This window comes from Enhydra lutris, unplaced genomic scaffold (genome assembly GCF_002288905.1).
Source record: "Enhydra lutris kenyoni isolate GAN:26980312 unplaced genomic scaffold, ASM228890v2 scaffoldscaffold3, whole genome shotgun sequence".
In the NCBI taxonomy this organism is placed as follows: domain Eukaryota; kingdom Metazoa; phylum Chordata; class Mammalia; order Carnivora; family Mustelidae; genus Enhydra; species Enhydra lutris.
This window is the reverse complement of record NW_019154087.1, coordinates 62,211,191-62,222,712: the sequence shown is the minus strand read 5'-3', so window position 1 is coordinate 62,222,712 and position 11,522 is coordinate 62,211,191. Positions and strand designations below refer to the sequence as shown.

The 11,522-nt window shown below is 36.0% G+C and overlaps 1 protein-coding gene across 5 annotated transcripts in view; it reads right to left on the bottom strand.

Annotated features, from left to right (window-relative positions):
* Window positions 1–78: 78 nt before the first annotated feature.
* LOC111155719 (F-box and WD repeat domain containing 7) overlaps window positions 79–11,522 on the bottom strand; it is a 230,656-nt gene continuing 219,212 nt past the window's right edge. For all 5 annotated transcript variants that reach the window (XM_022516066.1, XM_022516057.1, XM_022516076.1 and 2 more), the window contains 6 exons: window positions 9,141–9,277; window positions 7,891–8,004; window positions 6,266–6,447; window positions 3,996–4,221; window positions 1,995–2,205; window positions 79–915 (listed from right to left, as the gene is read on the bottom strand). In XM_022516066.1, coding sequence (XP_022371774.1) covers window positions 647–915; window positions 1,995–2,205; window positions 3,996–4,221; window positions 6,266–6,447; window positions 7,891–8,004; window positions 9,141–9,277 — 1,139 coding nt within the window. In that variant the 3' untranslated portion in view covers window positions 79–646. The remainder of the gene's footprint in view (window positions 916–1,994; window positions 2,206–3,995; window positions 4,222–6,265; window positions 6,448–7,890; window positions 8,005–9,140; window positions 9,278–11,522) is intronic.

Sequence of the window (11,522 nt, the reverse complement as noted above, 5' to 3'; positions counted from 1 at the left end):
AAAAAAAAAAAAAAAAAAAAAAAAAAAAAAAAAAAAAAAAGCTTTTCATGATAACTGTACAAAAATAATTCACAGTAATTTTTTTTTTTTTTTAGCTTTTCCACTCCAGAAAAATGACTTTTTGTTGCAGATGCTCTCTATTGAGAAAGTCAGCCAGTCCTCATATGGGTGTTATTGCAGCCCCTTCCTAGGTCTCAGTGGTAAAAGGACAGGCTAACAGAATCTGTAACGAAGCTTCAGCGTTAACGCTGCCCAGTGACCACTGGAGAAGAAAATAAAGAAATAATTGCACCTGGTTTGATTTAGAAAGTCTCATTTTGCAAAGCTGCCCTCAGTCAAAAGTGAAGCCTTTTATGTGATGAGACAGCAGACGCCTCTCTTGTCAGTTACGGTTTGTCATGTCTTCCTCTTTTCCTTCTTAGTCTGTAGATCTTTTCACTCTGTTGCCCCAAGCCAACATCCTGCACCACTGAGAACAAGGGATTTTTTTTTCTTTTTCTTTTTTCTTTCTTTTTTTTTCTTTTTTTTCTTTTTTCTTCTGTTGTTTTTTTGTTTTGTTTTGTTTTCTGTTTTTTGTTTGTTTTTCAGGGGGAAGGGCAAGGAGTATATCGTCTACACATTTGGACAAATTTGTCTTTTCTGCTCTTCACTTCATGTCCACATCAAAGTCCAGCACCAGCAGCTTGGTTTCCTCAGTTCCATTCCGACTCCCAACTGCACACACCAGCTTTGTGTTTGAGGCTCTGATCCGCCACACAACTCCCCCACTCCCCCCACTCTCCAATGTGACTAGGTTTCGAATAAATTCACCCGTTTTCAAGTCCCATAGTTTTACAGTTCCATCATCTGAGCTGGTAATTACAAAGTTCTTGTTGAACTGTAAACAGGTCACAGCACTCTGATGCTTGTTAGGACCTAGGCAAAACCAAAGGAATTAAATTACTGGTTAGAAATCATGGGTATGGGTAAGTTACACTGTAATTGTAGCCTACTACATTAGAACATACAATAAATGAAATATTTAAAATGCTGCATATTTAGAAACTGTGAGTATTTTAGGATCAGCAGGGTTGCAAGAAAATCTGGTAGCTATTTGTAACTGAAGCATTAACTTTCAAGAGTTCTGTCTTCCAGGAAGCTTGGTTAGCTACCAGGCACACATTTTGTTTTTTGGCTGTGTAAATAAGAGCTTTCTTAGTGGTGATGGAGACAGATCAGTTTCACGGATTCTGCTGATGGATGAATGGGCAGGAAATCTACCACCCTCACCACTTGGAACTGACCACTCAAAGGCAAAGGCTGAATGACCACAATTCCAAAACTCTGAGGAATAGACACAACCAATGAGTAAAAAGTTGCAGTGCAGGCCCACCAGATGGCCTCACTGAAAAAAAAAAAAAAAAACCACTTTTCAGGGCTATGACCAATAAAAAGAAGTTAATCATGATATAAAATGTTAACACTGTTGTGCCTCATTTAGTATTAGTGGTTTTCACATGATTCTTTCTTCATTTTACTGGGTGCTATTATTCCTTCCATCCTAGTTAAGCAGATGGTTAAAGGATCTAAGTTGAGGCCAAAGCAATTTTCTATCAGATTAGAGATGCTCTCCTGCCCCCCCCCCACCGCCCCCAGTAAGGTAATGCTTTAAAATTGGACTACAAATTAAAAAAAAAAAAATCACTGAAAAAGAAAAAAAGAGTCTGTTGCTTCTATGATATAGCCTAGATCTTTCTTCACACTGTTCTTTAAGGTTAGGTAGAGTTAACTGTACATGTAGGAAGTATTTAAGTATTAAAAACATAATTTAAAACAATTTCTCAGGGGTAACCTAGTTCTGTCACGTCAGAGTGAAAATGCTCAGAAACTTATCCAAAATAAGCATTTTTATTTTGTATGAGGTTAATTCTTTTTGTGACATAAAAGCTCCGTATTTCTCTTCTAACAATCCCATTTTCAATGAACACAACTAAAGCTAAGTAGCCAAGACTTACCTTGCAATGTTTGTAAACACTGTCCTGTTTTGATATCCCAGATTTTAACTGTAGAATCTGCATTCCCAGAGACAAGAATATTGTCTTTGAGTTCCATTCCACTTGTTAACGACTGGTGTCCTGTTAACGTGTGAATGCAATTCCCCGTCTCCACATCCCACACTCGGATTGATGTATCAAGAGATCCACTGACCACATGGATGCCATCAAACTACAATAGACACAGCTTATTAGACTAGAAGTGTGATATTCTTGATATTATTTATTGACCTTAATCCTACAGGGAAGAAAAATAAAGCAGGGAAACAGGTAATGCCAGGAACAAAATGAAGTAACAAGGTAAAGTGCAGGTAATCAAGCAAACCTACAGTTTATGTTCTCAGAAGCTTCTATCAGAATTGCTAATTTTTAAAAAAAGATTTATTTATGTATTTTCGAGAGGCAGGGGAGGGACAGAGGGATAGGAGAGAGAGAATCTCCTCTGAGACTCCCCTCTGAGCACGGAGCCCAAGGCAGGGCTCGATTCTATGACCTTGAGATCATGACTGGAGCAGAAATCAAGAGTCAGAAGCTCAACTGACTGAGCCATCCAGGTGCCCTGAGAATTGCTAATATTTTTATGGCCAGTGGCTTCGAACTAGATGCAGGAACAATTAAAAGAGAACAAAACATGTAAAATGAACATGTTACTTGCAGATCATCTGGCCACAGATGACCAGCTAAATATCATGGATCATTCAATAAGGATTATCATCTGAGTCTTACTTCCCAACAGAAAGTTGAAACTACTGACATAGCCCATGATAAATGCTGTGTTTGTTAATAAACCTATGGCATGAAAAGACTAGAGATAACCCTCATGATGTTTAGAAGTAAGTTCCATTAAAACTGTATGTAAAATAAAAATTTCATTTACAAGAACCAAATATTAATTAGGAAATGCACCAATAGGTAATTACATTTGGAATTACAAGAAGTGGCATTTTGATAACAAAAGCAAGCTATATAGCCTCTCTTCTCCAGGAGTCAATAAATATCAATTCCTAGAAGATCTGGAATAATACTGCTACCTCTTCTCAATCTATCGGTTTACTTAAATGAGATTATATTCATTAAGGTACTGAACATATCACAAAACATAAAAACAACTTCAGTCAATTCCCTCTCCTCCAAATTCATAACCTTTTCTAAGTTAATATACCTTTATTATATATCGATATTTTGTGACACAGACACAGTATTCCATGAATTAAGAAACAAATATTCCAAGAACAGAGAACTGTCAGCACTGTGACTATGTACTAATCTTGCTGATCACTAATAGGTAGTAACTGGTAAATAAATTACATAAGTAATAGAAAAATTGAAAATGCTGTCTTTCAGAAAATAAAACAAGACCCATTTTCTAAATTTGCTATTAATCTAGCTATTTCAAAATATGACAATTCATTCCAAAATATTATGTTCAAATGTAAAAAATAAAAAATCAGTTTAGTCAAATTTACTTCCTATGACTACAGATCAGTAGCCCTTTGATGGTAAAGGAGCCTGATCCAGAAAGCTCCACTTCCACTTTGAATGGGAATGGGTCACAATTACATGGTCCATCAACTTTCAGCTATCAAGGCAAAGGGGCAGCTTTTGGCCAAATAAATCCTCTGCTAAGGAGTTTATTAAAATTCAGGTCATTTTCCTATGAGACTATCTACCCACTAATTAATGTAGTAAAACTTAGAGCTCCAAAGTTTCAGGTTCCAAGACTAATATTTGTATTTTAGAGGAAAAACAGATCACAGAAAAAAATGAAACAAATTAATTAAATAAGTTAAAAATTTATGCTTTTTCCATGCCAATTTGAAAGCATATGTAAACAACAGGATAGTTTGATTTGTCTTTTTTGGATTGTATTTAATCAGCAATTTGACAGTGATTATCTGAGTAAAACAATCTCATGATTCATCAGTAAAGCATCTAAGGGGTAGGAGAGATACGACCTCTTACCTGTAATGAATAGACTCTATTAGTATGCCCCTGCAACGTGTGTAGACAGGTCTCCGTCTCTGGATCCCACACCTTCACCATAAAATCATATGCTCCACTAACAACCCTCCTGCCATCATATTGAACACAGCGGACTGCTGCTACATGACCCATCAAAACATGTAAACACTGGCCTGTCTCGATATCCCAAACCCTAAGAGTGGCATCTCGGGAACCGCTAACAACTCTGTAGGGGGGAAAACAAACAAACAAAAAAAGTATTAGAATTTTTAATAGCATGAGAAAACGTGACATATAAAGTCAGTGGTTACTGAACTTTTCCTTTTCTTAAGCAGGAACACCCATTTTCAAAGAAATCCTATATAAAATTTTGATATATAAACATACAAAAGTCAAGTTATTCTGGCTGGGATGGGAAGTTGGGAAGCCCAGAATTCCACCTGCTTGGTTCCCACATTTACAAGCGGCCGTGTAGCACCCGGGGTTCTGTGGGACTGTTGAAGACTGCTGTACTGCATCTGAAGCAGAAGCAACGGCAGCAACAGCAGCAGCCGCTGGCTCCAAATACATACACAAGATCTTGATTTTAGAAATAAAAAGCTAATGTGGGCAACATCTCTAAAACGTTAATGGGAGAACTCTGGTGGTAGTATTTTGAAAAATTCTGTATTTCTTCTTTATTCTTTCTGCCATTTCCCAAACTTTCAGTGATAATCATACATTCTCTTTGTGACTAGGGAAAAAATTTAATAAATGTTATTCAACAAAATAAATCTGAAATTGGAATTTAAATAGTTAAAGATATGTGCTTTATACCATTATATACCATTATATGGCCTTATACCATTATAATTTTTGTAACAAACTAGTTTTAGAATATCTTCAAACAAAGGCTGCTTATGCTTATAATTATAGTCAATAGGTTATGGAGGTATTAAGATATGCAAATTTTGGAGAAGATACACATGGGGAGGCAATAGAAATCCCTTAAAAATTTGGGCCAACATTATTAAAGCTATGCTCTTCTGAAGACTGGAGTGATACAAACATCGCAATCACCTTTGGATTACGAAGGAGAGCTGAAAACTCAGGTATCTGCATGTCATTCTTAAGAGATAAAGATAGGCCACAGTTTTTACATTTGGAAGAGTAGAAAAGAACATCGAGAGATTTAAGGCAGAATATAATGGAAGCTGAAATACAAGTTCTCTTAATATCAACTCCCCCAAATTTTAATAGTAGAGCACACTACTTAAAGTAGATTCAAATTACAAATGAAAAGGTACTTTTATTCACATATTACAAATCTAGCGTGAAATCTACTTAATGTAATGGTTCTCACAAAGATGATGTTGTGGACAGAATTAAAGGTAAGGACTGGAGCAGATTCATGGTAAGGACTGCCAGAGAGACCGTTTTTGATAAACGAAGTCGAAATCACATTTGTTTAACAAGGTACTGTGAAGACATGCCAATAGAAGATCGAAAGGACTTTAATAGAAGGGCTTTGTAGGAGGAGATCAAAGCAACAGCAAAGGCACTGAAAAGAAAAAAAGGCAAGCAGTCTGGGTTGGCTGAAACTATTTTGAAAACTGGATTGAGGATTTCTTCCTCGATTTGACAGACAACAGAAGGCTCTCAAAAGGCAGTGATACTATCATAATTAGAAAAGGATTCTCTGTCAGTTGTGTAACAGGTGAGAAAACCAAGTGTGAAAGCTATGTCACTAGTTCAGGTGATCGGTAATGAGAGACTCAACAAAACCCCACAGACCTCAGCTTTTGTCTCGATATAAGGGGACAGGATGGAGTTGGGATAGGGTGGGTGGGTAATTAAGAATACTCAGAAGCTTGAAGCGTGAATAACTGAATGTGTCCTGCTAGCAGAGATATAAATATTAAAGAGAGAGAGGGAGAGAAAGAGAGAGAGCCAGAGAGAGAGAGAGAGAGAGAGAGAGATTTTTTTTGGAGATGAGGCATCAAAGATATAGAACAATAAAGTGCCACCCAAGAGTAGAGAAGAGAGTTTCAAGCAGGAAGCCAACAATGCCATTAAATGAAGAAGGAAATTTAAAGATAATCCCCCAATTTTAAGGCAATACACTGCTACTTTGTTAGTACAGAAACATCTTAAGTCTAATAATTAAAGTCTAATTTAAGAGCACACTATCACTATCTCTCTAATAAACACTGTATTATACAACACAAAAAAACCTCAAATTCAGAAGGAACAGAGGAAGAATTCCCAACCATCACAGGATTTTCCCTTACCTTTTTTCATGGAGATGCATACAGCGGACAGTGGAAGTATGCCCATATAAGGTATGTATACATTCTCCGGTCTCTGCATTCCACACTTTTAGAGTCCGATCTGTAGATCCACTAATGATGATATTGTCTCTCATCTGTGATGACCATACTCCACCTGTGTGTCCCACTAATGTTCTCAGACACTGGAAAAACATTTAAGATGATTACTTTCGGGTAGAAAGAAAAAAGATTTACATAACATTTCAGTAGCTCATTAAAATCTGGGGTAAAGTTATTCACACAATTTGTTTGGCACATCAGAAAACAATTTTTCACATCAATATAACATGATACCATCACTATCGATCGCTTTGCTTATTCAGTAGAATTATATATTAAACACGGATACAACTGAGGAACAGGTATGTAGAAAGTAAAACACTTCTCATTAAAGGATGACAGCCCCAGCCTGGTCTCTCTGATGAAATAATGCTAAAATTGCAATTTGGCTTCTTCCATAGGAATGGATTCAATGAAAGAATGCCAACCGTGTTAGGTGTGGCTACATACCACATTTCATCTGAATCTGCCCCAAGGCAATAGTTAGGAGCCAGGCAAGGTACTTCTAGACAAGTAAAGACAGATATTAAAACTCTGAAATAAATCCAAAACTAATATTACACTATGGAAATATGAAGCTGCCTTAAAAAAATGTTAACATCTGACTTGGAATATTTAGAAGGCTCTTGCCCAAGAATCAGCATGCTGTAAGACATTTTAAAGACAGGTTTTCTCCCCCTCACATTTTCCTGTTTTTTTTGTTTTTTTTTTAACCGGTCAATTACTTAATTTATGAAAACATTCTCCAGTGGACAGATAAAAATAAGTATTCACCACAGAACCATTAAGGTGTAATATTGCATGCAGTGAAACTGATTGCTTGGGCTGCTTTTTTTCTTCAAACTCCTACTTAAATACTGTATCTGCTTTACTTTTCATCTCACCGGGCTTAAGACAGTCTAAATTAACATGATTTATTTGACTTCTAAACTATAGGTAAGTTATCAACAAAGCAGTCTACAAAGAAAAAAAATTACCCCTCAATCATAGTTTTGAAAAAGTTTAAAAAGGACAATATAACTGAGATGGTTAGTAAAAGTGTGAAAAATAAAGCCAAGAAAAAGATAAAGCACCTCTGTAAAAATCATATAATAATGAAGTCACAAAGATAGACAAACTATTTACAGGAAGAAACTAATGACATCCCTATCCTGAGGAACATTATCTTTGCTGCCAGGGAAAAAACTAAATTAGAAGCTCTGATATTTGTTATCGAAATAAGCTGCGGTCAAAAGTGAACCCATGGGGCGCCTGGGTGGCTCAGTGGGTTAAGCCGCTGCCTTCGGCTCAGGTCATGATCTCAGAGTCCTGGGATCGAGCCCCGCGTCGGGCTCTCTGCTCTCTACGGGAGCCTGCTTCCTCCTCTCTCTCTGCCTGCCTCTCTGCCTGCTTGTGATCTCTCTGTCAAATAAATAAATAAAATCTTTAAAAAAAAAAAAAAAAAAAAAAAGTGAACCCATGTTTTCCCTGCTTGATCTTTGCAAAGACATATACAAACAGTGAAGTATAGAGAGAAGTAAGCTTACTTTGCCTGTGACTGCTGACCAGACTTTTAAAGTGTTGTCATCAGAACCACTAACTATTCGGTTACCACAAAACTGCAAGCATGTGATCACATGATCATCATGTCCTTTTAGAACCTACAAGATAAATGTACAGATTCGAAATGTTATTAAATTATGTTCTTTAAAATACTAGTGAAAAGAAAAGCAATAAATAGGAACAGCAATCTAGTCTATTTCTAAAATTATAATTTATATAAAACACAAAGTATCATCCTTCCTGAATGATGAATCAAGTATTAAACATTTCATTTTTTCCAATTCTATGATTTATATGAGAGATATCAGCTATTAAAATTGAGTGAGTCAAGACATCATAAAGATGGTTCAAACACAAATGTATAATAATTTATCTGTTCAAACAAAAAAATATGCATCTCTGTTTTGCAATTTTCACACACAAAAACAGAAGCACCTACAAACTAGAAAGACAAGAGTAACAATAATTATCAACTTAATCAAATTAAAACACAAAAGGCCTGGGGCTCCTGGATGGCTCAGTCAGTTAAGGGTCTGACTCTTGATTTCAGCTCAGGTAATGATCTCAGGGTCATGTGATTGAGCCCCCAGTAGGGCTCCATGCTGGGTATGGATCCTGCTTGAGATTCTCCCTGTCTCTCCTTCTCCCTCTGCCCTTCTCCCCCCACCCACTTGCACCCGCTCACTCTCTCAAAAAACAACACTTGTCATAATCTATACATAGTTATACATTAACAGTATCTTCCCTAATTGCTTTTTTCCAGTTGTATAAATACATCTAAGAATTTCAAGCATTTTGCCACTATTTATATACTTACAGTAAGACAGAAAATCAGTAATATGCTTAAATTTATAAAAATAAAACTCACAAGAAACACCCAAAACACAAATAGGCACTCCTCAAAAAATCATGTTCTAACTACGTGGTCAGAGAGCAAGCAAATTCTCAGGTAAACGTATATGACACAAAATTCAACAGGATATTCAGAAATTTTCATTTACCTAAGGTAAAATGACAAGCACTCCAACTCCTCTTTTATTCAAGTACAGTCAATTGTCAAACTGGAGAAATTAGCAATAGAGAACTATCATCCATTACACGTTCAGTTATTTAAAAATACACTGTTTTCTTTCTACAGGATATAGATGTCAAGTTAACTGCTGGCCAAGAAGAGCATACTAGGTACCAACACTGATCAGTGGTTGCTGCTATTGTTGTGCAAGAGTTCAGTTACCTTAGGAGATTTGAGTTCTCCTCGCCTCCAGTTAGTATCAATTCTGTGCTGCCTGATGTATGCACTTTTCCATGGACTGTGTATGAAACCTGGTTTTATTACTTTTCTTCTCTTGATGTGCAATGGTTCATCGATACCTAAAGTTTTAAAGAGTGAGAGTATAACTGCTGTCACCAATAAAAATTACACATTTTATAATGTATCTAATTTCCTCCCATGCTCAAAACCACTTAAAAACAGGATGCTGTCCAATTTCTAAGAGTTATTATAAAACAATAATATAAAGTTTGCATTCTCTATGGCATGTTTTCATACTGACTTTTTCATTTCTTTTTCTAAATAATCCTATGAAATGCTGGTGAGGATGTGCAGAAATTTGAGCCCTTATGCAATGTTTGTGGGAATATAAAATGGTATAGCAGCTATGGAAAATAGTATGGTGGTTCATCAGAAAAATTAAACATAGAATTACCATATCATCCAGCAATTCTAATTCTGGATATACACCCTAAAGAATTAAAAGCAGAGACTTGAACAGATATCTGTACACCCATGTTCAGAGCTGCAATCATTCATAATAGCTGAAAGGTGGAAGAAACCCAAGCACCCATCAGTGGATGAATGAAGAGGCAAAATGTGTGTGTATTCACACACACACACACACACACACACACACACACACACACATACAATGGAATATTTATTCAGACTTAAATAGAAGGTAATTCTGACACACGCCACCACATGGATAAACCTTCAAGACAAGTATGCAAAGTGAAATAAGCCAGTCACAAAAAAACAAATACCATATGATTCCACTTTATATGAGGCATCCAGAGTAGTCAAACTCTGGATGACAGAAAACAGAATGGTGGTCTCCAGGTGCTACAGGGAGGAGGACTAAGGAGTTACTATTAAATAGGGATGGACTTTCAGGCAATATAGATAAAAAAGTTCTGGAGATGGACTGTATAACAACACAAATGTACTTAATGCTACTGAACTGTACACTTAAAAATGGTTAGAAGAAATTCTGTCTTAGGTATATGTTAGCATAATTTTTTTTTTTAAAGTCATCAAAATAATGATTCTATGAGAGAAGGTAAGGCAGGGATGATTAATCCCATTTCGTACAATATAGATTCTTGAGAACAGCCTTCTCTTCACTAATTAGTCCAAGTTACGGACAGGGCAGAGGCAGGATTAGAAACCAACTCTCTTAGATCTTAACCTTTCACTCACCTGTAACTTCTTTGAAGGGGAGGATAACCTACAGAGTATCTGTCTCATGCTCTATGATTGTTTCTAAAAATTTTTGCTTATCAGAGATAAATCAGATCTTTACATTTTTTTCAAAAATATAATTTTTCTATATGCCTGCTGGAAAAAAAGATTCTTTCTTTAGTTAATATGCATGATACCTTCTCTTCTACTAAGAAAGGAGATTTTTTTTTTTCCCACAGTTTTCAAGAACATAAGCTCCATGATGGGAAGAAAATGGGAGTTCACTATTATATCCCCAGCATTTAAGAATGTCTAGCCCATAGGAGGTGTTCAATAAATATTTATGGAAGGAAAGAATAGAATATGGAATATTTGACTACTGTCTATATAATTTTGGGGTTTCCCTTATTTTATTCTATTCTATTCTATTTTATGAGTGCATGAGTGAATAGTCACTCATTCCTGTGGATTCCAGTCAGTGAGTATGTCTCCCAAGGACAGCTGCAATTATAACCTTTATCTCTAATTGTAAATATTGGAGTGGCAGGACACCTTTCTCATCCATAAAATCACTGGTAGAAATTCATATATATCTTATTTTAAGCAAAAGTTTATATTTAGGTCTTTTGTCTTTTAACTGAGGTATAACTGATATACTATATTAATAACAGGTGTACAGCATAGTGATTCGATATTTATATACATTGCAAAATGGTCACCATAATGAATCTAGTTATCCTCTGTCAACTCACAAAGTTACTACAATATTATTGACTATATTTCCCATGCTTTCATTTTATCTCCATGACATACTTATTTCATAATTGGAAGTTAATTTAAATTAAGAATTGGAATAATTACAACATTTTACCACCCTCCCTCCTCCGCCCCAGCAACCCTTCCCTCGGGCAACCATCAATTTGCTTTCTGTATCTATGGGTCTGTGTTTTGTTTTTCAGGTTTCCTTTAAATCATCCTCATCTTGATCTTTTCATTGGTTATTAATTATACTAGAGACTGGGAAGCAAATCAGACCTATTTCCTATTAGTTATTAGTGCTCATTAAAGGGGTTAGCTCCAAGATTTGGCTCATCTGAATGTATGGAATAACCTGTGGATTTTATATAAGTAGATGAATGTAAATGAAGACTCATTCTT